Genomic DNA, 23,611 nt, shown 5'->3' with positions numbered 1-23,611 from the left:
GCCACGCTCTCGAAATGAGAACCATGACCATAACAATGCTACCAGGTATGGTGACAAGCCTGCTGAACTTTATTTCGCACAAATACAAGAATATACCCTCTGACATTATCACCTCGACCATAAAATTCTCCCATAGCCTTCATCAGCTTGTATATATCTGTCGGACTTTGGCATTTGTCACGGTACCTGTGACAGCGGGGTGTTCATCTAGATATAAATATACAGCGACTTCAAACATTTTAAATTGAAGAAACAACGAGTTTATTAATTACATAGCAATGTTAGAGAAGGAAAAATCATAATAGGAAAATTTGATTCCTTGTGTGTATCATACAGTCTAGAGAAAAAGGCTTCCAAATTTGTTTTGTTACTAAAATAGTATAAATTAATTTACAAATGAAATATCGACATTACTCATCACTCATAATTGATAAAGCAAAGATGCGTAAGAGAAGTTAGCACTCAACCAAACTAAATTATATACCGGCTAAAAGCAACCATTACATCCAACTTGATACACGCTTTTTACGTAGTGATTTCAAACAAGTTAAAGAAACTGATTATATATATATATGCCTCGGCTAAGCTAGGAACTACAAGAAAATGTAGACTGGTGTGAGCTACCTTTCTTTACTTTAGCCATCACCTCCATTAAAAAAAATCCAATATTGTTCCTTTCCCAAACTTTTTGCGTTATGTATTTAAGCTATACGAGAAATCGATAGGATTGGTCGATAATTCTTAGTTTATCATTATATTTTCAGCTGCACGGAACTGTTCCATCAGTAATTCATAACATTGTAACAATATTCTTCCGTCTCGATTTGGAAAACGACCGACTAACAGACATTGTTATACAACATAAATTTGGATATCAAAGGCTTCTGTAAACATTGTATTATCATATATAACAATTTATTTTAAATGTATGATATAATTAAATAACATGGCACAGGTTATGAGCGATTTCGCATGCCAAGGGAGGTAAATGGAAGTAAGTCGTTATCATTTGAGTGAATGGTGAGAACTAAAATTGAAATATATATGATCTGGGTCAAGAAAGTGCTTCGCTTCTACGAAGTGGAATGCTACAAAACGATGAGAATTTAATACATTGATTTATGGTAAATGTGAAAATGGCAGGTGCGAGATTTGGTAAATAATAATATTTCAACCATTGTTTATTGCATCAGTATGTATGATATTGATAAAAACTTAAAGACTACCTATTGTAACTCGGTCAATATGTTTTCACAAAGGAAAAGCACCACTTTTGTCATCGTTAAGCGATGTATTTGTGTCGGGAATTTCTGGTTTGTTTACGTCTTTCTCGGCATCGGTATAATTTTATTCTTTATATTTTTATGGTAAAATGGCGATTTTTCAATTGAAATATCTAACACCTCCTCATTCTTGTGTGACTTTACTCGTGTTTTTTTCAGTATCGACTTGATACAAACTTTTGATGTGCAATATCGATCACAGTTAAACATTGACAGACTGCATACATGCATACGGTGAAGCATCGACCGTGATGTATCGGGCAAATGTAGACTCCTATCTAAATTCAATGATTGCAAAGTTTGACTTAATCTTTCATTGTTTCTCCAGGCTCCTGCTTACACTGGTTATTAGAAATTTTAATAGAAAGAATGTGTGGTAACCATCTCTGTCCATTAAAATGTTGTAATATCTCTGGTGTGGGAGCCGGAACAAACAGGCAACTTGTTATCCCCACTTTTCAAAAGCAAAAACAGAAAAAATGGCATTGTAATAATTTCATCAACAAAATACCACATGCATAGATTTTCATATATAGCATATAAATAATTTTGTATTGCATATTAACAATTAGTAATATTGGCTTAATATTAACTGTTGACGACACACTGGCACCATATAAACTTATGCAGAATTGTTTGTTTATCAAAATATATTGAATCGATTAAGTCATTGGACATTTAGCATTCTCCACCATTTGCAACAGACTTGATTCATACATTATGTACTTGCCAGGCTTTTGTTTTATTTAGGAAAAAGTCAGATGTTTTTGTGACCAATTTTAGAAAATGCACTAATCAGAAGTTCTGAGCATGCCAATTTCAATCTCTCTATCATTTTTTCAAGGTGGTAATTACTACTGTATTAGTTGCTCAAAATAATCCCATGAATTTGATTATTATTATGCTGCCAGATTTACTTACAATAGTACATGACACTTAAGTTACATTGTAGATGCTCATTAGAATAGCACACAGAAATCTTTGGTCCCTAACATGGATAAACTTGAAGGAATGTGTTATCATTTGCATCAGTGCTCATAGTGTGGTACCTATACATCTGATTTTAGATTTTATCCCGTGACTTATTATCAACATCCTTTGTAACTTTGTCGTCTTATAACTTACATTTCGTCTTTATTTTGGCAGTTGAATGATACAAGAATGACACTTTCACTATGTACCATTAGCTGACCATGGAAAAGCTAAAAAGGGATGTTGAATATGCTGAGGTAACCATGACCTGTATCACTGATTATTTCATGCCAGATTTATTATAACACAATTGTAACATAAAATCCTTGATTTTCTGTGAATTATTATCACACAAACAATATCCACACCAACTTTTAATATGTCCATAGTCCATCCAGAAAGAATTTTGTTTGTTGAGAAGTACTGGATGAATCTTTCTCAAGTTTCATATGTACGTTAATCTTTGTTCTTTATTGTGCTGGTTTGATTTTGGGATTGATAAAAAAAACAAAATGGCTGACAGATGTCCATCTTCAATTTCGCTTATTAATCCCTCTTGGATCTCTTCTTACATTATACCACCAAACATAACTACTAGTACATGTATTTAGTCAAGTAGAAACTGGGTTAAAATGAAACTCACCATAAAATTACTAACAACTGTTTTTTTTTCATTTTTCTGTAATAAGCCCAGATTCAGATGTTGTGTGTTGGTTCCCCTCCACTTATTACAGACTGAAAAATTCCTTGATAAATAAATTTCTTAAAATTTCATAATTAATTGTTTTTATAAAGCTGTAAGTGGAAGGTTTTGCTTTTTTCACAGTTATGTATAATTCATTTATGTATGTTTTACTTAGAAAATAATTAATAATTTCCATTTATATATTAACACGTATCACAGAATATCAGTATAATCTGTTATATGAGTGAGATAAAAGACAGTATTGTAGAAAAAAGAAAACTATCAAATTATATTTCTTGTACATTAAAGTGCCTAAGATATGAATATGTTGCTCATTAAAAACTGCAGAAAGTCATTTGTTTTTCATGTCCTGTTCTAATAACTATACTCACCATTATCTTTCTGATCTTGTTTTGTGCTCTTATAAGGGTTGGTTCAAATAAAAATCAGTCATTAATGGTGTATAATTCATGAAATGTAATATTTTTTCAGTACTTGATTGAGACCGCCAAACAGAGACCTACTCAGCTTCTGAGCAAGCCAATCTCCAGCAATCCTAAAGGGTACACATATAAATACAATATTAGATAAGTAAAGAAATGGACCATATCCTTTAATCATTTAATCATTTAAATTTTAGGGATTTTGATTGGTTGTAGTACCAAATATAAAGACAGAGATCTGATAATTTAGAACATGAATTTATTCAAAACTATCATGTATAAGCAAGTGGCTAAATCAGCCAGGGTACATCAGAGGTACTGACAAACTGTTAGGGGAGGAAGACCACTGGGGTGGTCAGGTGGCGCAGTGGTAATGCACTCGCCTTTCACCTAGCCGACCAGGGTTCGATTCCCGTAACGGACGTGAAAAGGTTAGGGGTCACCTGCCCGACCACGTGGGTTTTCCCCGGGTACTCCGGTTTCCTCCCACTATAAGACCCCTTGCGCGCTTACATCCAGGCCAACAAGAGTGATTAGTATAAGTTGGTATAACTTGTTTCGCAATTGTTGTAAAATAAATAAAGTTTATTATATATGACCACTGTGATCAAAGTCTTAAAACAGAAAATGAGCTCTAACTTATCAGAACAATTTGATCAGTAGTGTCAGGTTCAATTACAGTTCAAAATATCCTTTGTTGTAGGAAGTCTATTCATCAGAAACTCTTGGAACTGTACATCGAAGAAACCGGATCACAGCCAGATGATACAGTAAGTTAACTGTGCATCATACCTAGATGGACTGATCCCATGGTGTTATGTGAACATATTTATCCACTTGTTTGCTGGGGTTCTTTGGCCCATGAACAGCCAGAGTCTTTTAAGGTAGAGATAAGTGTCCTTGTAGAAGCTGGTGACTTTCTCACTGATGAACACAAACTGGTCTGTTTCTTAGCCCCTGAAAGACACAAACTAACATAGGTAGAGATAAAATGTCAAGTCATGTACCTGTTATTTTCACTTGAGTATTAAAATGGCAATGCTCTACTGACAGTGTCTCTTAATACAAAGCAATAAGCCCATCATCATGGTTCGAATCAAGCACTGCAAGTCAAGTAGTGACTTAACCTAATGGATGTGTTTATCTTGAGAAATCAGACTGAAATCATTAAAGGTCATGAAGGTCAGTCACTGTCACCAGTAGTTCTGCTTCACATTAACTTTAACTCCACTGAAGTTGGGTGATTGTTATGTTTTCATGGCATTTTTTATGTTTGCACATCAAAATCGACTAAATACTCCTGTATCATATAACAGATAAACTTGTACCTCTAGATCTGGTTTACCAATAATAGAATGTAATGGTTTAATCAGGGATCAGGAATATATGAAAAATATATTGTTTTTATTAGAAATGTTGTAGTCTTTTGAAAAATAAAAACAAAGTTGTGTCTACAAACAGATAATTACGATAATATTGTAGCAGCCTTTCTCTCATGCTTCAAAGGATGATGGTTGCTAGGGACTTTTTGTCTCATACAGGAAAGGGAAAGACAGCTTACACATGCTATGATGCTGCTTCACAATAGAGTAGCATCATTTTATGTAGGTTAAACATATCGCAGATTGATAACTTCATCAATATTGGTACATATTTTATAGGATGTTGATGTTAGAGTGATAAATAGGTTTTAAGGCTTGTAATTTGTGATTTTTTTTATTTAACTAAAATTATCAAACATGGATCACCGAGTCTCACGATGACCAGACAACTCTTGCACTTGGTTGGAGTTATCCTTGTCCACATTATGTAATATATGTTTAATGAGTTTCATGTTCTTTAGGATCTTATCCGAGCTACCAACCTACTTCCCAAGCTTGTGAGACGTGACGGTCTAAACTGTCTGATACTGAAGCTATACCCAGGCAATGAGGGCTACTCTCTGATGCTTAGAGGTCGCAGTGGTGTCGAGTCAGAAACATTTAAGTTACCGTATGAGGTAAGATATCTTGAATCCATGAAATGATTTACCAGAACTTTAGTTGCAAGTATTTAATGTATCTTTTCAAACTGAAAATGGCAATATGACATGTTTGTAGTCATGAATTTGACTTTCAGATATCATATGTCTCACCCCATACTGTATATGTGAAATGATGTTTGAATTTATGAAATTAAGTTACAGATATAACTTAGACTGAAAGTGGCTTCACTGAATTGAAACAAGTAGCAAAGTACCATGTACTGAATTTGAAATGGTAAACATATGTCAAGGTAAGGACAAGGCTTGAACAATAAAACCATAGCAACAGTCAATATATACTCAATAGATAAATAATTTTCTGTAACTCTTTTAGTCAGTCAGAAAGTGATTTTTAAAAGAGATATAATTGCTTTATTTGAGAAATGTTGTATTGGACCTAAACACCTAAGTACTGATTATATACTTAGATACAGAGCAGTAAAATATCTAAATGGTCAGTAATACTTATTTACCTATATATCACACAGGGTAGGGAAAAGATAGTTCTATTTCACACAGATTAGAGAAACTGGAATACACTGTAATGCTACTCAGACAAGGGTTGCATCATCATTTTATGTAGTGTAACCCTATCAAAGTTGGATAACATCATCAACATCTATGCATTTCATGAACAGTTGATGAAGAAATGATGTGTACAGTTCATGGCAACATCTTCCATTATTTTACAATTAGAACGTATGTAAGGAACATATTCAACCATGGGTCGTTTCCTTGGACATGGATACTTCATAGATTAAGCTGAGAAGTACATGACAAACCTTGTGCTGTCCAGCCAACTCTAACATACCTACTGTCCACAGTTACCCCTCAGGTCTTACCCTCGTAAGATTCTATCATATATCCTTTCTGAAAATATTGGCCATAATTATCAATTTTATTATGTTGTACGATACAATAAATCCTCCATTTATATTTCAGGTATCAGAATTGCTGGAATATATTGATTCATCAGAGGTCAGTGGAGACTTTTATTACAGTTTTTTGTTTATAGTCATTATCAGATTAGGTTTTACATTTACATAGACCAAGTATGATATAACAAAAGTGCATTATTTGTAAGTATGATTCAGTATATAGCAGTGGTAAGTGATTGCAGTATATATTGTGTACTCACCTCAACATTCATTTGCTTTTGATTTCTGATTTAATTACTGCAGAAGAAAAAGCTGTGGCTTATAATATGGAAACTATGGTAACACAAAATTGTATGATAAACATGTTTTGCAATGGAAATTAAAATTAATTTTGCATATGATACCGTAAGGCATTTGTAAAATTTAGGTTGAAAGCAATGAAATGTTTTAATATATGTATATCTGTACATACATGTAGCATATATAGAGAAACATTGCCTCATGTTTTTTGTGCCTTCGGAAGATTCTGTTCAATTCCATTCAGTCTTTTAACAATAATCTTTTACCCATAGTTTATTTTCACTCTATAACTCAAAGTGTGACATGATTGAAAGTTTAATTGCAGAGAAAATTTTCCAGAATACAGTATATATTTACAAATAAATCAACCAGGAGTCAGACTTAATAATTTTCAATTTCAAACTTATGAAAACAAGAATTACAATTGTACTTAAAAATAATTCAGATATAGGTATTTTTATACCTTACAACTTTGCTGATGATATGGAATGTATTACAGCTACCTCCGTTTCTGGTGGACTTGTTAGAGCGGGCTCAGGTAAGTTGTTACCTGTCAGTGAATATTGAATTGATGATAATATTGAATGATAATTATGTGTGTTCATAGCTGTGTCATTACCAGAGTGACCATAAAGGTCAGAAAAGAGTATTGTATTTTCCTACTCTAGACAGGTGTATCCACACTTTTACAGGTGTGAGATGTTCCAAGTGAAAATATGTGTGTTCATGACTGTTTTATTGTTTGTGGTTAGAAATAGGTACAGTATTCTCCTACTGTAGACAGGTGTATTGTCACCTTTACAGGTGAATATGTGTATTCATGGCTGTGTTATTGTTCCTGTGATCAGAAAGAGGTATTGCGTTCTTGTATTCTAGACAGGTGTATCCACAAACTTTTACAGGTGTGAGATTTTTCCTTGTCTCGCTCCAAGATTAAGAAGGGAATTTTCCACTCATAACAACTCTATGACATCATATCAACAATATATTAAATTAATGATAACATGATGTACATGTGGCCAGCAAGGATTAATGATAACATGATGTACATGTGGCCAGCAAGGATTAATGATAACATGATGTACATGTGGCCAGCAAGGATTAATGATAACATGATGTATGTGTGGCCAGCAAGGATTAATGATAACATGATGTACATGTGGCCAGCAAGGATTAATGATAACATGATGTACATGTGGCCAGCAAGGATTAATGATAACATGATGTACATGTGGCCAGCAAGGATTAATGATAACATGATGTACATGTGGCCAGCAAGGATTAATGATAACATGATGTACATGTGGCCAGCAAGGATTAATGATAACATGATGTATGTGTGGCATGATAACATGATGTACCAGCAAGGATTAATGATAACATGATGTATGTGTGGCCAGCAAGGATTAATGATAACATGATGTACATGATTAATGATAACATGATGTATGTGTGTCCAGCAAGGATTAATGATAACATGATGTACATGTGGCCAGCAAGGATTAATGATAACATGATGTATGTGTGGCCAGCAAGGATTAATGATAACATGATGTATGTGTGGCCAGCAAGGATTAATGATAACATGATGTACATGTGGCCAGCAAGGATTAATGATAACATGATGTATGTGTGGCCAGCAAGGATTAATGATAACATGATGTATGTGTGGCCAGCAAGGATTAATGATAACATGATGTACATGTGGCCAGCAAGGATTAATGATAACATGATGTATGTGTGGCCAGCAAGGATTAATGATAACATGATGTACATGTGGCCAGCAAGGATTAATGATGATGTATGTGTGGCCAGCAAGGATTAATGATGTGTGGCCAGCAAGGATTAATGATAACATGTGTTTGATAACATGATATACTGAGTGTGTTTTTCCTGTTAACTTTGAAGATTAATGTGTTTGGAATGTGTTTTGTGTTTTGTACTGAGTGTGTTGTAACAGGTGAATGTGTTTTATACTAAGTGTGTTGTTACAGGTGAATGTGTTTTATACTTGGTGTGTTGTAACAGGTTAATGTGTTTTATACTGAGTGTGTTGTTACAGGTTAATGTGTTTTATACTGAGTGTGTTGTTACAGGTGAATGTGTTTTATATTGAGTGTGTCATTACAGATGAATATATACTGAGTGTGTTGTTACAGGTAAATGTGTTCTACAGCGGCTGTGTTATAGTTGAGGTGCGAGATTACCGCAGATCTGCTAATGGTGGACATGACACTCAGTATGTACTGCTCAAACCCTCACAACAGGTAAGTCTAGTTATATGACTGTAGTCTAGTGTTAATGCCAAATAACATGTAACATCATTGATATTTATTATTCTTTTTACTTATGTTTAATTAAAAATATAAGATTAATTGTCTATTGATTTTTCTGGTGTATGTTTTTTAAGAGATTGGTTATTCTAACACAAACATCCAAGGGTATATTTCATTTGACATACTTCTTGTTTTGCCTTTCAGTCTTTGTTATCTGACATCTACAATCTATCCAGCGATGGACACAGATGGACACCGGATGACCTTTTGACCTTGGAGAGTCAGTTGATCCTGGCAACAGAAGACCCTATCTGTCTTGACCCCTCCCCCTCAGTGTTACTGGTGGCTAACCAGCAGCAATATGATCAAAAGAAATTCAACACTCCCCTACTGAAGAGGTGTGTATCCTTATTTTGATATATAACATGTTTTGTTAAGAGGCCCTCACATGGGTTTCCTTTTGATGGGAGTTCTCTTATTAAATGTATATATTACACAAATGAAAAATTCAACATCTAAGTTTGATTTTTTTGTTTTGAAATTTTACTGTAACTTTGTTTATTTATCAGGTTTATATGAAAGAAATCTTTGTGATATTTGACACTATGTCATTTAGTTTTGACTATACAACTGAAATGACACAAGTCAAGAGCTTATTACAGCTGTACTAGGTGTTGCTAATGGGTGTTTTCACTGATAATACTGAAAATTATTTTTTCACCCTTCTATCTGTCTATGCGTTACTTTGCCTGAAGTATATTTCATGTCTTCTCACGTACATCTACTGAATCTTGTATGTATCTCAAGCTATTGTGAAGAGTTGTGATATTAGGTCTGCCACCCCATACTATATTATTTCTCTGCATTCCTTGTAAGTCAATTTGTCCAGGACTTATCACATTCACAATGTCACGTACGATTACTGAGTTCTGTATGAATTTCTCTGGAAATGGTGAATTATAATGAAGTTAAATGGGTTCTTTCTGTTATTTTTGTTACATTTTATTACTTTATTTCATATACAAACATTTTATTTTTGTTTACAGATCTGTAAAAAAATATACACAGGCTGCCATCAACAGGAAGAGAAAGTTTGCCCAGGCTGCAGCACCCAAAGAACTTCGACTGTTGGACTTCTTACAGAAAAAGAAGTCACGCACACACACTCCTAATGTTAACTTAAAGATAGGGAAACCGGTAACAGTATTTACTTCAAAGGAAATCTTCGTTGTCTTAATTTTACATTGATTGGTTGATTAATAGATGTTTCTGCTCAAATGTAAATGTAATTGTGAAGTATCGTAATTTCCTCTAGAAAATGGAAATCTAAGTGAATTTGTGTGCTACAATATGATAGACTTGTGGATTCCTGATATCTTTTACACGGTATTATCATTGTTCAACATATTGTCTTTAAACACATATTTATTTGAGGAATAACTTACAGCCGATAAATCATATATTGAACTTTTAAATGTTTAAAATACATTGTGTTGGTTAGTTGGATATATCACACAACACAAATGATAAAGGAAGGCCAATTTTTACTAAATATCCTGTCTTTGCTTTGAGATCTTGTTCACCTGTGAGATCTTGTGTTGTACTTGACAGTCAGTAGACATGTGGCAACAGAGGACTGTCCAGCTATCAGTACCTGAGACTCTTGATGTAAGTATTACCACTTAGAAATGAACCTGAGACCTCTGGCTTACTAGCAATGTAGACAGTGCCAGTACAAATACCAACCTTCCTGATCCAATGTACTCACTCCTTCTGTGTTGCTGTTACACACATACAAATGTAGGTACTTGTGTTCCTGGTACACACATACAAATGTAGGTTCTTGTGTTAATGGTACACACATACAAATGTAGGTACTTGTGTTCCTGGTACACACATACAAATGTAGGTACTTGTGTTCCTGGTACACACATACAAATGTAGGTACTTGTGTTCCTGGTACACACATACAAATGTAGGTACTTGTGTTCCTGGTACACACATACAAATATAGGTACTTGTGTTCCTTGAAAAATACAAACAAATCTAGCCTATACACCTCAGCACTGTTTGTTTTGATGGGATATTCTCACAAGTTTGCTCCACAAAAGTATATATACAGATTAAAATCAGATAAACAAATTAAAAAGGAACATTGAGACACACTGTATAGAAAATCTGTCTCTGTATGTCACTGTACCAAGTGATTTATTTTCTTTTTCAAACGGACAAAAATAAATGTATTCCATAACACTCAAAGTACACAACAGCACATCAAATTTTCCCATTGTCTCTATGGCTGAAATTTATTAACACTCACAAAATTATCTAATTCATGCAAATTATCCAGATTTATGTTGATACAGACTTCAGATGCAAGAAGACATTGACACGTAAAGATTTGTGTGAATTTTTACAGGTGGAGAAGTATGCTACAGTGCACGAGCCTCCTGAAATGACTTCCAACAATGTTCTGGTATGGCCTTTATTTCTATATCTATATAATGTAGAAAACAGTATTAGACTGTTTCTAATTACCACGGAAACCATTTAATTTTATACGATGAATCCATGTTATATTGCCTCAATTTGTGTTATATTCTATTGCCACCATTTGTTGAGTAAAACCTTGTGATACTGCCACCGTTTGTCTAGTAAAACCTTGTTATACTGCCAATTTTTTTTCAGTAAAACCTTGTTATACTGCCAACATTTGTTCTGTTAAACACTGTTATACTGCCAACATTTGTTCAATAAAACATCGTTATACTGCCAACATTTGTTCAGTAAAGCATTGTTATACTGCCAACATTTGTTCAGTAAAACATTGTTATACTGCCAACGTTTGTCCTGTAAAACACTGTTATACTGCCAACATTTGTTCAGTAAAACATTGTTATACTGTCACCATTTGTCCAGTGAAACCTTGTTACACTGTCACCATTTGTCCAGTAAAACCTTGTTAATCTGTCACCATTTGTCCAGTAAAACCTTGTTATGCTGTCACCATTTGTCCAGTAAAATCTTGTTATACTGTCACCATTTGTCCAGTAAAACCATATTATACTGTCACTATTGTGCAGTGAAACCTTGTGATATTGCTGCCATTTGTCAAATAAAACCCTATTATACTGTCACAATTTTTCCAGTGAAACCTCCTTATATTGCCACCATTTGCCTAGAAAACATTATTCATTTACAAATTACCAATTAACATCCCTCTATTATGACAGGAATTGGTTGAGGAGACAACACTGGAGAGAGACATTAACACAGAGAAGAAATTATTGGCACGACTGAGTATAAGGAAACGAAAGTCAGACGACGTGTACTTTGGCACGCTGTACCTCGACCATGACTACAAAGAAAACTCTAGAGGAAAAACCTGCACGTATGTGAAGACAGGCTTAGAAATAAAGTAGACAGATCCTTACATTGTAGGAGTGTTTGGCATATCTGAAATAATACAATTTTGCATTTGATTTTTGTTTTACAGTAGGTTTGCTGTAGTTTTTAACTGGATGCAGATTAAATTACTGCACTGTTCAATAAATTTCTACTTGTCAATATCACTACATAGATGTAGTTATCATGTTTGACAGACATCTGTTCAATCTTCTTTTTGCTGTGGCATATGTCTGGTATAACATCACTGATAAAAATGTTATAGATAAAACATGGCCTTGGAAGGTTTAACATTGTTTACAAATAGAAGGCTTATGTTACAGGATTGTTTGAAACAAAAATGATGAAACTAAGTTATACAAAGTTAGATAATTAAACCAAAACCTATAACATCTAAAACATTTTCATGTGACATGAAAAAGGAAACCTATTACAGAAATCCCCACAGCATCGGACAAATTTCATGCATATTTTACCTCATGAAGGGTGATCTTTCATATTTATTCTTCAATATTTCAGGTTCAACTTGAGAACAAAAATGGTTGTTGATAAGTAAGTATAATTTTGAATAAAATTACACAAGATAAATTCCATGCATTTACTCTATCAATTTGCATTTTAATAGTGAAACAGATTCCCAGATTACTTACTTAGATTTCATCGTTACATTATGACTTTAGATACTTACAGCAGTTTAAAGAGATCTTCACAGAGGAGGGGCGTCGTGCAGTGAAGATAACGACCCAGAAGCCTGGCCAGACTCCCCATATAGAGTACACACAGACCACACTGACAACATCCACTCCTGGGATTACCATCACTGCTGCCCAGGCTCTGATGAGTCGGCAAGCTGTCACAGCAACCCTCACTACAGCACAGGTATGTCATCTCTCACTACAGCACATGTACGTCAGCCTTCACTACAGCACAAGTACGTCATCCCTTACTACAGCACAGGTATGTCAACACTTACTACAGTACAGGTATGTCATCCCTCACTACAACACAGGTACGTCATCTCTTACTACAGTACAGGTACATCAGCCCTAACTACAGCACAGGTACGTCATCCTTCACTTCAGCATAGGTACGTCAGCATTCACTACAGCACAGGTACGTCAGCATTCACTACAGCACAAGTACATCAGCCCTCACTACAGCACAGGCACGTCATCTCTCACTACAGCACAAGTACCTCATCCTTTACTACAGCATATGTATATCGTATTTTCTAGGTTATAAGCCGCATCGGTATAGAAGCTGCAGAGCTGATTTTTTCGATTCATCCTGTTATAAACTACACCCTTTCTTACAACATGATGACCACTATTGTTGGCATTTGATATAATGGTTACAGATAGTGGAAGGCAGTTCTTACAAAGTGGTAATGGTTATGTAGACCAAAATTTGTTGATACAACAGACAATGGAGGGCAATTTATGAAGATCGTCGGTGAAACATTTAATAAAGTGTGCAAATGAATTATACACAGATTATCCTTTATTTTATTGATGTAGGTAAAAAAACCTAAGATAGCAAATATGGAACTCGTTGGACTTGGGTGCCTTCACAGATTATCTACACACAAATATAGGGCCTGAAAATATGTCTGTTTACTTAACAATCTCTCCATCGGTGTCTGTACTTTCGTAAGCAAGCATTGTGGTCATTCTAGAATTTGACCTGTGAACCGATGACCTATCAATCCCAGAATGCAAAAGGTATGGTAAACTTCCACTATGGCTTCAAAGTAACCATGGAAATCCAGAAGATATCATAGTGATTCATATTAAAAAGTATGATTAATTAAATCCACAGGAATGTTATTTTTATTTCAATCTTCAAATCATCTTGTATACAGTTGCAAATGATGGTTCTAAATAATATGTTTCAGTCACAAAGTAGTGACGGGCAGGTATTTGTACAAGAACTAAGTAGCGTCTGTACGTCAACAATGTTAGAGGTTTTACATGGCAAGAAACTTACGACAGGTGCTGTGTAGTCGCAGTTTACACAATAATGACAGACCTTTTTACCGACCAGCAGCCTCTTATGTTACAGGAGTACTTGTACTGGTGTACTGGTACACTTCCTGTTTTTTATTATTTATTTTCTATTTTTGTTCCTGTTGATTTTTTTTGTCCACATATAATCTGCACCAGTATATATATTACGAGAAAAAAAGGTGCAGCTTATAATCCAGAAAATACGGCACAAGCTTGTGTTGCTATTGTAATAAAAGCCTTAAGACACCTAATTAATTTGAAAATCAATTTGACTGGTTCATTCATTAAGGAATTGTACCACTTTGCTATTTTTTGAAATATCAAAAGTTTGTCTTGTCTACAAACAAATCATTTACTGTTCTGTGTCCCTAAATGTCCAGCGGCTGGCTTACTTATTGTAGCCAAGCTATTGACTGGGAATTCGAACTAAAATGAAATGAACATTGTTTATTTCAATTTTAAATTGTTGGTTCAGAATTTACAAAAGTCAATCTCTGCAAATTTGTTGTAAATTTCTGAAGCTAGAGGATGTAGAAGTTAGCTGCCAAAGATTTATCGTACATTACATGATTTCAAATATCAATACAGAAAACAAACTAACACTTGAAATTGTTTTTTAACTAGTAATGATTGGGATGTTAGGTGAGCTAAGTTGGTGACTTTTTATACTTCATGATAAGAATGTTTGTATTTGGTCATTACAGCCTGACCTCCAGAGCGGAACTACAGCGGCTGGACTCTTGGCTGGCAAAAGGAATGTGCCCATACAGCTCTCACTGACCATTGCTCCAGCAGGTAATACTGTTACTTTGTTTAGTCAAACTTCATAAAAAATATTGTGAATTTCAGGTAGTAATTCATGATTATATTTTATTCCTTTCAGCCCCAGGAAGCACTTCACAAGCACCCAATCAGCTGCAGCTTAACATACAGAAACAGCCAACAGGTCACCAATCACAGTCACTGTCTCGTTCCAAAGTTGGCCACCATGGAGTCGGACAAAGGTCTGATTTAATGTATATGATATTTCAGGTTTAGATAAAATAAACAATTTAAGGGATAGAAGTGCTACCCACTATCCATTGTATACAAAGCTACAAAATACAAAAACTTTTATTATACCTTGTATAGGAGGAAATATCATAAATTTCATGTTACAATACATATCATGATACAGAAATAATGGATACAACAACATCATAATAAAACTAAGTCTTCAGTTGTACTGACTTGAAACTGTCTTTACTCAGTGAATCAACACTGTTATACCATGTGTCAGAGAATCAACACTGTTAACCATGTGTCAGTGAACCATTACAGACCTTAGGTATATAAAAATTCAACACTGTTATACCATGTGTCAGGGAATCAATACTGTTATATCATGTGTCAGTGAATCAGCACTGTTATACCATGTGTCAGTGAATCAACACTGTTAACCATGTGTCAGTGAACCATTACAGACCTTAAGTATATAAAAATTCAACACTGTTATACCATGTGTCAGTGAATCAACAGTTATACCATGTGTCAGTGAATCAACACTGTTATACCATGTGTCAGTGAATCAACAGTTATACCATGTGTCAGTGAATCAACACTGTTATACCATGTGTCAGGGAATCAACACTGTTATACCAAGTGTCAGTGAATCAACAGTTATACCATGTGTCAGTGAATCAACACTGTTATACCATGTGTCAGTGAATCAACAGTTATACCATGTGTCAGTGAATCAACACTGTTATACCATGTGTCAGTGAATCAACACTGTTATACCATGTGTAAATGAATCATTACAGACCTTAAGTATATGAAAAGCCAATGTACATCAGCTTGATATTCTCGATATATCCAAATATAACCTGTAGTAAGAAATCCATTTACACCATAACCAGCATAATGACTACACAGACCTGTTACACGTCTAAATCTACATATAAACCTTTAACTATTTAACTTTAACAGGTCTGTACCCAACACCCCTGATCAGAGTCCAGCATCCACACCCACATCTACAGGTATGGCAAGTTTTATGTTGGCATTACAGTATATGTTGCTTTGAACTTTAGCATGTCTGTCAGAAGGTTAATTGAAGAGAGTTTATTAAGTGTGGAATAATCTTATTTACTGTCAATAAATCAAAATTTGTGTAATTGTAGTGAATGATCCTTAGGACCAGTCAAGTGGTTATTGGTAAGAATTTTAAATTCAGTTCAAATGAAGAGATTTTAAGCTTAATTCATATAGGGTATGCTTGGGTCAAAGGGGTTTATTGTTGAATAGCATGTAAAACTGATGGATTTTCCTTGCAGTTCAGGGTCAGCTGTTTCCCCAGGGTCTGACTTCTGTAACTTCAGTCCATAGTGTGAAGACTCCGATACCCACTCCTACACCTCCACCTAACACTACACTCACCAACCCAAATGTTCAGGGTAGAAAGTCAGGGGTAGATAACTCCAATATCACCCAGCTTCAACAAAGCCTCCAACAAGCTGGAAATATTACATTTGTACAAAGTAAGTATGTCAGTATGCAGTAGGTATTATGTTTCAGTAGAGAACATTTCATGATACTGTATTATAATTTGTCATTCCAGTAGAGGTCCTTTTATTGATATCTCCACTCTCGGCGTAATCGTGGTCTGTTCTATTAATCATTAGATATGTATCATAAACTTCATTCACACGATTTATATTGAAGTTAACTCTACAAAGTTTTGTGACTTTTTTATTTTACCTGGATTCTTCTGTTTTTTCTTCTTCCACCTCCTACCTTAAAGTTCTATGATACTTTTCTTCAAAACTCTGACTTTGAACCAAACTTTTAGAGATTAATACTGATGGCCAGGTAATGTGTAAACAGGATCTGATTTCTGACTTGACAAGATTGCCACCATTTTCTAGCTCCTAATTGGTTAATACCATTTCACCAATTCATTTTGTATGGAGTTTTCCTTTTATCATTGCTATGTAAAATGTTTGTTACACAGGCAGTTAGGCTGACATTCTGCCAGCTGAGTCACTGATGACATTAGTGATATATGAGTTACTTCCCCTTGTTTTAGTGAGCTTGCCTCGGCAGATTTAGCTGTCATCTAATGATCACTAGTGAAAAAAGGGTCATCAGATAAAAAACTTTTCTTGCTCCCCCAAACATTTTTCGGGGAGCATATAGTTGCCACTTAGTTCATCTGTCCTTTCATGTCAGGAACATAACTTTGCTTACAGTTAGGCAAGGATCATGAAACTTGGTGTATACAATGGTCATACTAAGACAATGTTACAGAGTAACTGCCCTGTGTTAAAAGTTCGTGTTTGGAGCATAACTTAAAATTGCTCTCATTTGAATTAGGATAATGAAGCTTGGTGTAAACATTAGTCATGCTAAGACAAGATGTTGTGTACCATATTCCAGGCCAGAAACCACTCAGTTACAGAGTAATTGCCCTTTGTAAATATTTTGTCTCAAATTGAATTGTTTCCAGAGAGTATTTATCATTTTCACTGATACTATTAATTTTATGCCTACAGTACTTATCTGTTTCATTGTAAAATATGAGCAATATATAACATGTGCTATATATGTTATGAAAGAATCTAAATAGTAATAGACAGTGATTTAGTTTTGTGTAGAACTTTGCAATAATAAATATGTTTTGTTTCTGTTTTAGCTACAGAGGGCAGCACTGGTCAGCCAACGCTAAGCCAACAGCCAATCACTAACATTAACATAGCTAATATTGGCCTGCCGTCCAACCTCATCCAGAACATTACAGGTATACAGGGCATGAATATTACAAACCTTCAGGGCATACAGAACATGCAAGTATCCCTATCTGTCCCAGGGGGAAGTATCCCGGTCCCCCTCAGCCTCATCAACACAAATGCTGGTGTGCTTCAGAACCACACTGGAATCTTTGTCAGCTCCTTACCCAGCGGCATCGTGTCATCATCAACATCCACGTCATCACCCATAGTGTCCTCGGCTTCCATTGCACAGGTAAGACAGATGAAACACAAACTTACCTGTGTCTGGTTATCTACATATTGACCTGGTACAGCAACTGTGTATGGAGTGAACATTATACTGAATTGTTGCCTTGGTACTTAAATTAGAAATGTACATAAGAGTCCTAATCATTAAATGTCTGTTGTTCAAATGTATCCTTTACATTAAATGGTGACAACAGAATTAAGGAAATGTTTGACTTGTATGATAAAGTTACCATTTTGGCTTTCTGTCCGTCCTTCCTGTCTGAAACATAACATGACTTTGCCCTTAGTTAAATAAGGATAATAAAACTTGGTGTATACATTGGCCATACTATGGGGATGTGTTGTGTACTAAATTCAGAGTCTTGATCCCTCAATTACAGAGTCCTAGCTCTTTGTTAAAATTTTGTTTCGGGAGCATAACTTTGCTTGTGTTTAAATTAAGATAACAAACTTGGAGCAAACATTGATCATACTAAGATGTTATGCACTGTACCAAATTCAGGACATGCAATCTGTAAATTATGAAGTTATTGCCCTTGGGTAAAATTTTGTGTCACATGCACAACTTTAAACTACTTGCATTTAAGCAAGGATAATGAAACTTGGTGGATACATTGATCATGCTAAGACAATGTGCAGTGTACCAAGTTCAGGGCTGTTGATCCCTCAATTACAGAGTAATTGTCCTTTGTTAGAAATATTTCCAGATCATAACTTTGCTTGCACTTAAGATAGGATAATGAAACTTGGTGTATATGTTGATCATACAAAGAGAATGTGCAATTTATCCAAAGTAGGACCTGCAACCTCTTAATGCAGAGTTATTGCCCTTTGTTAAAAAAATTCTTTCCAAGGCATAACTTTTCCCATATTCAAGCAAGGATCATGAAAATTGGTGTATACAGTACATTGACCATTATTAGACAAATGTATGTATTAAATTTAGGGCACTTGATCCCTTAGTTATTGCTCTTTTTTTAAAGTTTGTGTCCTGGGCAATACTTTGCGTGGATATTGAAACATGATGTATAAATCAGTCATGAGAAAGCAAGGTGCAGTGGATCAAAGTCTGGACCCATGAACCCTCAGTAGAGCATTATTGCACTTTGTTGAAATTTTGTGTTATGAGCAAAGCATTGCTTGCATTAAAATTAAGATCATGAAACTTTGTGTAAACATTGGTCATGTTAAAAGAATGTTCAGTACAACATATTCAGATTTGTAACCCTTTTTTAAAATCTTGTGTCCAATAAAATTACTTTCAGGGAACATTCCTCAGTTTCACTGATATTCTTGGTAACATTTGTTTTTCTGATCAGACATCCTCATCAGGTGCTAGCGCTCCAACAATGGTTACCATGGTAACTTCAATTCCATCAGTATCTGACCATTGTACCACTACAAATACGACAACGGTAGCATCCAGTGGTGGTCGCACTTCAGGTTGGTGGTATTGTAATGATTTTCATTCAGTCTTTAAAAAATCAGATTTAAATATAATATAGTGTTATATCTTAATCATGGAGATTATTGATGAAGGACATGATCATAAATCTGTTTGTCAGCATAAATGGTCTTGAAGCATGGGCTTTTTGATATTTCTTTAAAAGCATAGAAAAATTCTTTTGTTCATAAAAAAATAAAGGATGTACTGGCAGCAGTATTTATATTTAAGCATTTATTTGTTGTAGGTATTGCAAATAACCCAACCTCTGTACTTCCCCCAGCTGGTATGCTGTCTCTTCCACTAGGATCCATTGGTCTGGGTCCTTTCATGTCTGGGATCAAACAACAGACGAGCACCAATATTAGGGCACCAACTACTCTACCCCTGCTGCAGGTAAGTCAGAGCTGTTTCCAATCAATAATATGTAGTTCAAACACTCACCATGACATTTAACAGGATTATTAGGGCACCAACTACCCTACCCCTGCTGCAGGTAAATCAGAGCTGTTTCCAATCAGTAATACATAGTTCAAACACCCACCATGACATTTAACGGGATTATTAGAATTAATGATCTGAAAGGAATTTTCAAATTTTGCAAAATTTTACAAAACACAAGTTTCATTATGTAATCCTGTTAAATAATTAGATAGATTTAGATATAGTAGAGTCAGATAATCACTGAAACTGCAGGATACAGCTATTTCATCTCTCTAGGACAAAGCAGTGATGCTAAGGGCCTGAATGTTAAAACCTAGGAGGCGACTGAGGAAAATAAGCATTGATAGAAAAAAAAGTGAAAATTTTGATGCGGAGGTTCACTAACCCCATAATACAATAAATTTTATAATTTATGTATATTTGATCATTTCAGAAAAAAATACAATAAATTTTATAATTTACGTATATTTGATCATTTCAGAAAAAGTATATAACATTGTGTATATTCTCATGCCATTACTTGAATAAACATAAACATTTAAAAAGTGCGAAAAATTGAGCCAGTAAACTAATAAAATCTCCTGATTTTATCATAGATCCAAGGACAGCATGGTGGAATACAACTTTTAGGTCTTCCACAGCAGAGAGCTCCACTGAAAACAGGAACAGGAAATCTGACATCTCAGCAAGCAGGTCAACAGCTAAGTGGCACAAAAGTAGCTGTCTCCATACCAACAACAGGTGTGTTGCCACTGAAGAATTTCGAGGCCTTAACCTTCTTCCATTGTCCATCAGCCTATTGTCTGCCATCATATATCTGTCCTTGATTAATCATGTTATCACTCTTTCCATAGAGATCATTGAGACACCTAGATCATGTCTTCTAGTCCAATTATAATGATATTTACTTAACTGGTTTATAGATTTTTATTTAATCATATAATGTGTCTATTTCAGGGGTGTTGTCAGCACAGAACTTGGCCGGCCACCAGGTGGCCACCTTATCTCAGTTAAAGCCAGGGCAGGCCCCAGGGGCCACACTGCAGCCTCAGCAGTTGATAAACCTACAAGCAACACAGCTGACATTCAACAAACAACAACCACTCCAGCTTCACCCAATACAGCTGAAACCACAACAACCACAACAGTTAGTCCCAGGGAATGTCAGCAAGACCAAAAGCAAGAAACGCACAACTCCCACCCCACCTAAACACTGATGTTACCCTGACAACTGATACCAGTTGTCCCTAGAGGCACCTACAGGTCCTGTAAAACCCCATGTTCAAAGCCTATTCCTAAAATTCTTCTCTTTACAGCTGACAGAACTCTGGACAGTCCAAAAGCCTCATTTTTCAGTTCTCCATGTGTTTTTACTGGTCATATTTTTACACATAAACATTAATCACAAATTAAGGATCAAATCCTTCGATCAGTTCTAGTCACACTGTGTATACGAATGTTCAAGTCTGATGTGGGAAGAAATATTCTCAGAATTTGAAAATGAGTTGATGTGAGTATGAAGTATTTGCATACTTGATTTGATTTAATTGGACTGACCTTAGGAAACATGACCAAAGGTGTATGTTTTTGTTAGGAGTACATATTAATGAGAATGTCAATAGTGCTTCATTGCAGATAAATGAGACATTTACCATAGCTTATAACATCATAAACTTTTGATTGACAGCTGGATGGGAAAGATGTAGTATTATAGGATGAATATGATGGAGAGGTATTAACTACACTTATACTGTAAAACTGAATTTTGATAAAGAAATTAAATGGGGTGATCTTATAGGGAAGAAAGCTCATTTCCAGGGGTAAAGAATTTCACATTGTCTTTTTATGCCTGAAGTATACTGCCTTAGATTTTGGAGACAAAAATGATTCACTGGACTTAATTGCCCTTTCTAAATAAAAACTGTACAAGTCTTAAAGAGAGTGTGGGCATATTTCTAGACAGAGCTTGATTAATTTATAGGGAGTATAGGCATATTTCTGGACATAGCTTTGTTGATCTATAGAGGTTATAGGGATATTTATGGACACAGCTTGGTTCTAAAGAGCAACATGTGCTTTCTGGGAAAAAGCATTCTAGAGTGTAAGATCTGATTTCTCAGGAAAATAGTTTGTCTTAATCTCTTTCATTTATTTCTGCATATTTATTTTCATAAATCCATTTGAAGAAACATGAAAATGATGTAGTGAATAATCAACTCTCCAATACATCTCAAGGTATATGTACCTTATTTACCTGTTGTAGATTTCAGGTCACTGTGAAGAAACAAATCTTTAGAAATAAGAACTAATGCTGAGAATTAACAGAAGGGAGATAACTCTTATATATTAGCCTATCTGACCTAAATTTTATACAGTTTACCATCTAATCAGTTGGTAAAGGAGTTCAGATTTCTAGATTTGGTCAGGCTGGGAACTTCTAGGTTTTTAGAGTATTCTTAAAGAACCTATATGATATTCTAGATTCATTAAACAAGAACCAAGAATTTCTTAATTGTTATGATTTGATACTACAACGGTAAAGTTAGTTCTCACAACATGAGATTTAGGGTATACAAGTTTTAATTAAGACCAGATTTTGTTATCTGAATTGATACGAGATTGAAATCAATATCACCAACAAATCTTTGCAGGTGTGTAAAAAAGACATGGCCATTGTAACTCTGTGTCATCTTGGAATCTAAACTGCTGAAGGACAATAAATTCACCAATATGATACATAACCGTAACATGTAGGAATGTTTACACTACATGTTGGTCTTCTGAAAGTGGAGATTACATACTGTTTTCTATATATTACAGAAGATATTGGACAGATATCAAGTCTTCTGTCCTTTGTTTATGAATTATTTTTAAGCATTTTACATGTGTAATATGAATTGAGTTATTTTATTGTGAATATTATAACTTTTTATATGAAATACAGCCATTTTAACATGTTGTCAAATGAATTATAAAGTGTACATTATACTCACTTGTAAAATAAACAATTTACAGAGTATATTGCTGGTTGTTCTTTACTGCATGGTATAGCTTAATTATACAGAGGTTGTACCAACAGTGAACATTGAAACAGTCAATGTTATTTTCTATGTGGCTCAGAAAATTATTATTCCCCACAATAGAAGGTTGCAAAGGAATATTGAAATTTCCCTCATCTTTCTGTCTAGCAGTTCATCCTATAATTCCACACAGTATCTCCAGTACTGTTTGACCAATCTATTAAGATTTGATCCAGCTCTTCATGGAATAATATGCTAGCTTAGGATTATTTTATTTTGTAAGGAAGTCAGAGGTCAAGGTCACTTTATAATAGAAAGAGAATTCCTGGCAGAATTCCACACGGACTGTAAGTGCTTCCTCAAAAACTGTTTTTGCTTGTGACTGCTTTTCAGCAATGCATTTCAATGTTATTTGCCAAGTTTTTTTTTTAAAT

General features: G+C 34.8%; 1 protein-coding gene across 1 annotated transcript; it reads left to right on the top strand.

The window, feature by feature from the left end:
* Nucleotides 1-1,137: 1,137 nt before the first annotated feature.
* Nucleotides 1,138-23,111, top strand: LOC132550172 (transcription factor SPT20 homolog). The gene is made up of 24 exons (XM_060214200.1): nucleotides 1,138-1,155; nucleotides 2,430-2,512; nucleotides 3,433-3,503; nucleotides 4,087-4,153; nucleotides 5,227-5,382; nucleotides 6,349-6,384; nucleotides 7,084-7,122; nucleotides 8,744-8,851; nucleotides 9,065-9,258; nucleotides 9,907-10,057; nucleotides 10,472-10,528; nucleotides 11,280-11,336; nucleotides 12,094-12,251; nucleotides 12,785-12,817; nucleotides 12,946-13,144; nucleotides 14,976-15,066; nucleotides 15,155-15,275; nucleotides 16,240-16,292; nucleotides 16,587-16,790; nucleotides 17,945-18,273; nucleotides 19,589-19,712; nucleotides 19,961-20,109; nucleotides 20,754-20,898; nucleotides 21,115-23,111. The coding sequence occupies exons 2-24, from the start codon at nucleotides 2,477-2,479 to the stop codon at nucleotides 21,372-21,374; spliced, it is 2,838 nt and encodes a 945-aa protein (XP_060070183.1). The 5' UTR covers nucleotides 1,138-1,155; nucleotides 2,430-2,476; the 3' UTR covers nucleotides 21,375-23,111.
* The last annotated feature ends 500 nt before the right edge of the window (nucleotides 23,112-23,611 follow it).

Source organism: Ylistrum balloti, unplaced genomic scaffold (genome assembly GCF_031769215.1).
Source record: "Ylistrum balloti isolate Yb309-2 unplaced genomic scaffold, AGI_CSIRO_Ybal_v1 Utg370110, whole genome shotgun sequence".
NCBI lineage: Eukaryota > Metazoa > Mollusca > Bivalvia > Pectinida > Pectinidae > Ylistrum > Ylistrum balloti.
The sequence above is the reverse complement of the archived record's forward strand: the minus strand, read 5'-3'. Positions and strand labels throughout refer to the sequence as shown.

Bases quoted from the DNA above. Each gene is read 5' to 3' on its own strand.
- LOC132550172 (XM_060214200.1), top strand. From the start codon at position 2,477: ATGGAAAAGCTAAAAAGGGATGTTGAATATGCTGAG. The intron at 10,058-10,471 runs GTAACAGTATTT...TGTACTTGACAG, and splicing joins ACTTAAAGATAGGGAAACCG to TCAGTAGACATGTGGCAACA. The intron at 16,791-17,944 runs GTAAGTATGTCA...TTTCTGTTTTAG, and splicing joins AAATATTACATTTGTACAAA to CTACAGAGGGCAGCACTGGT.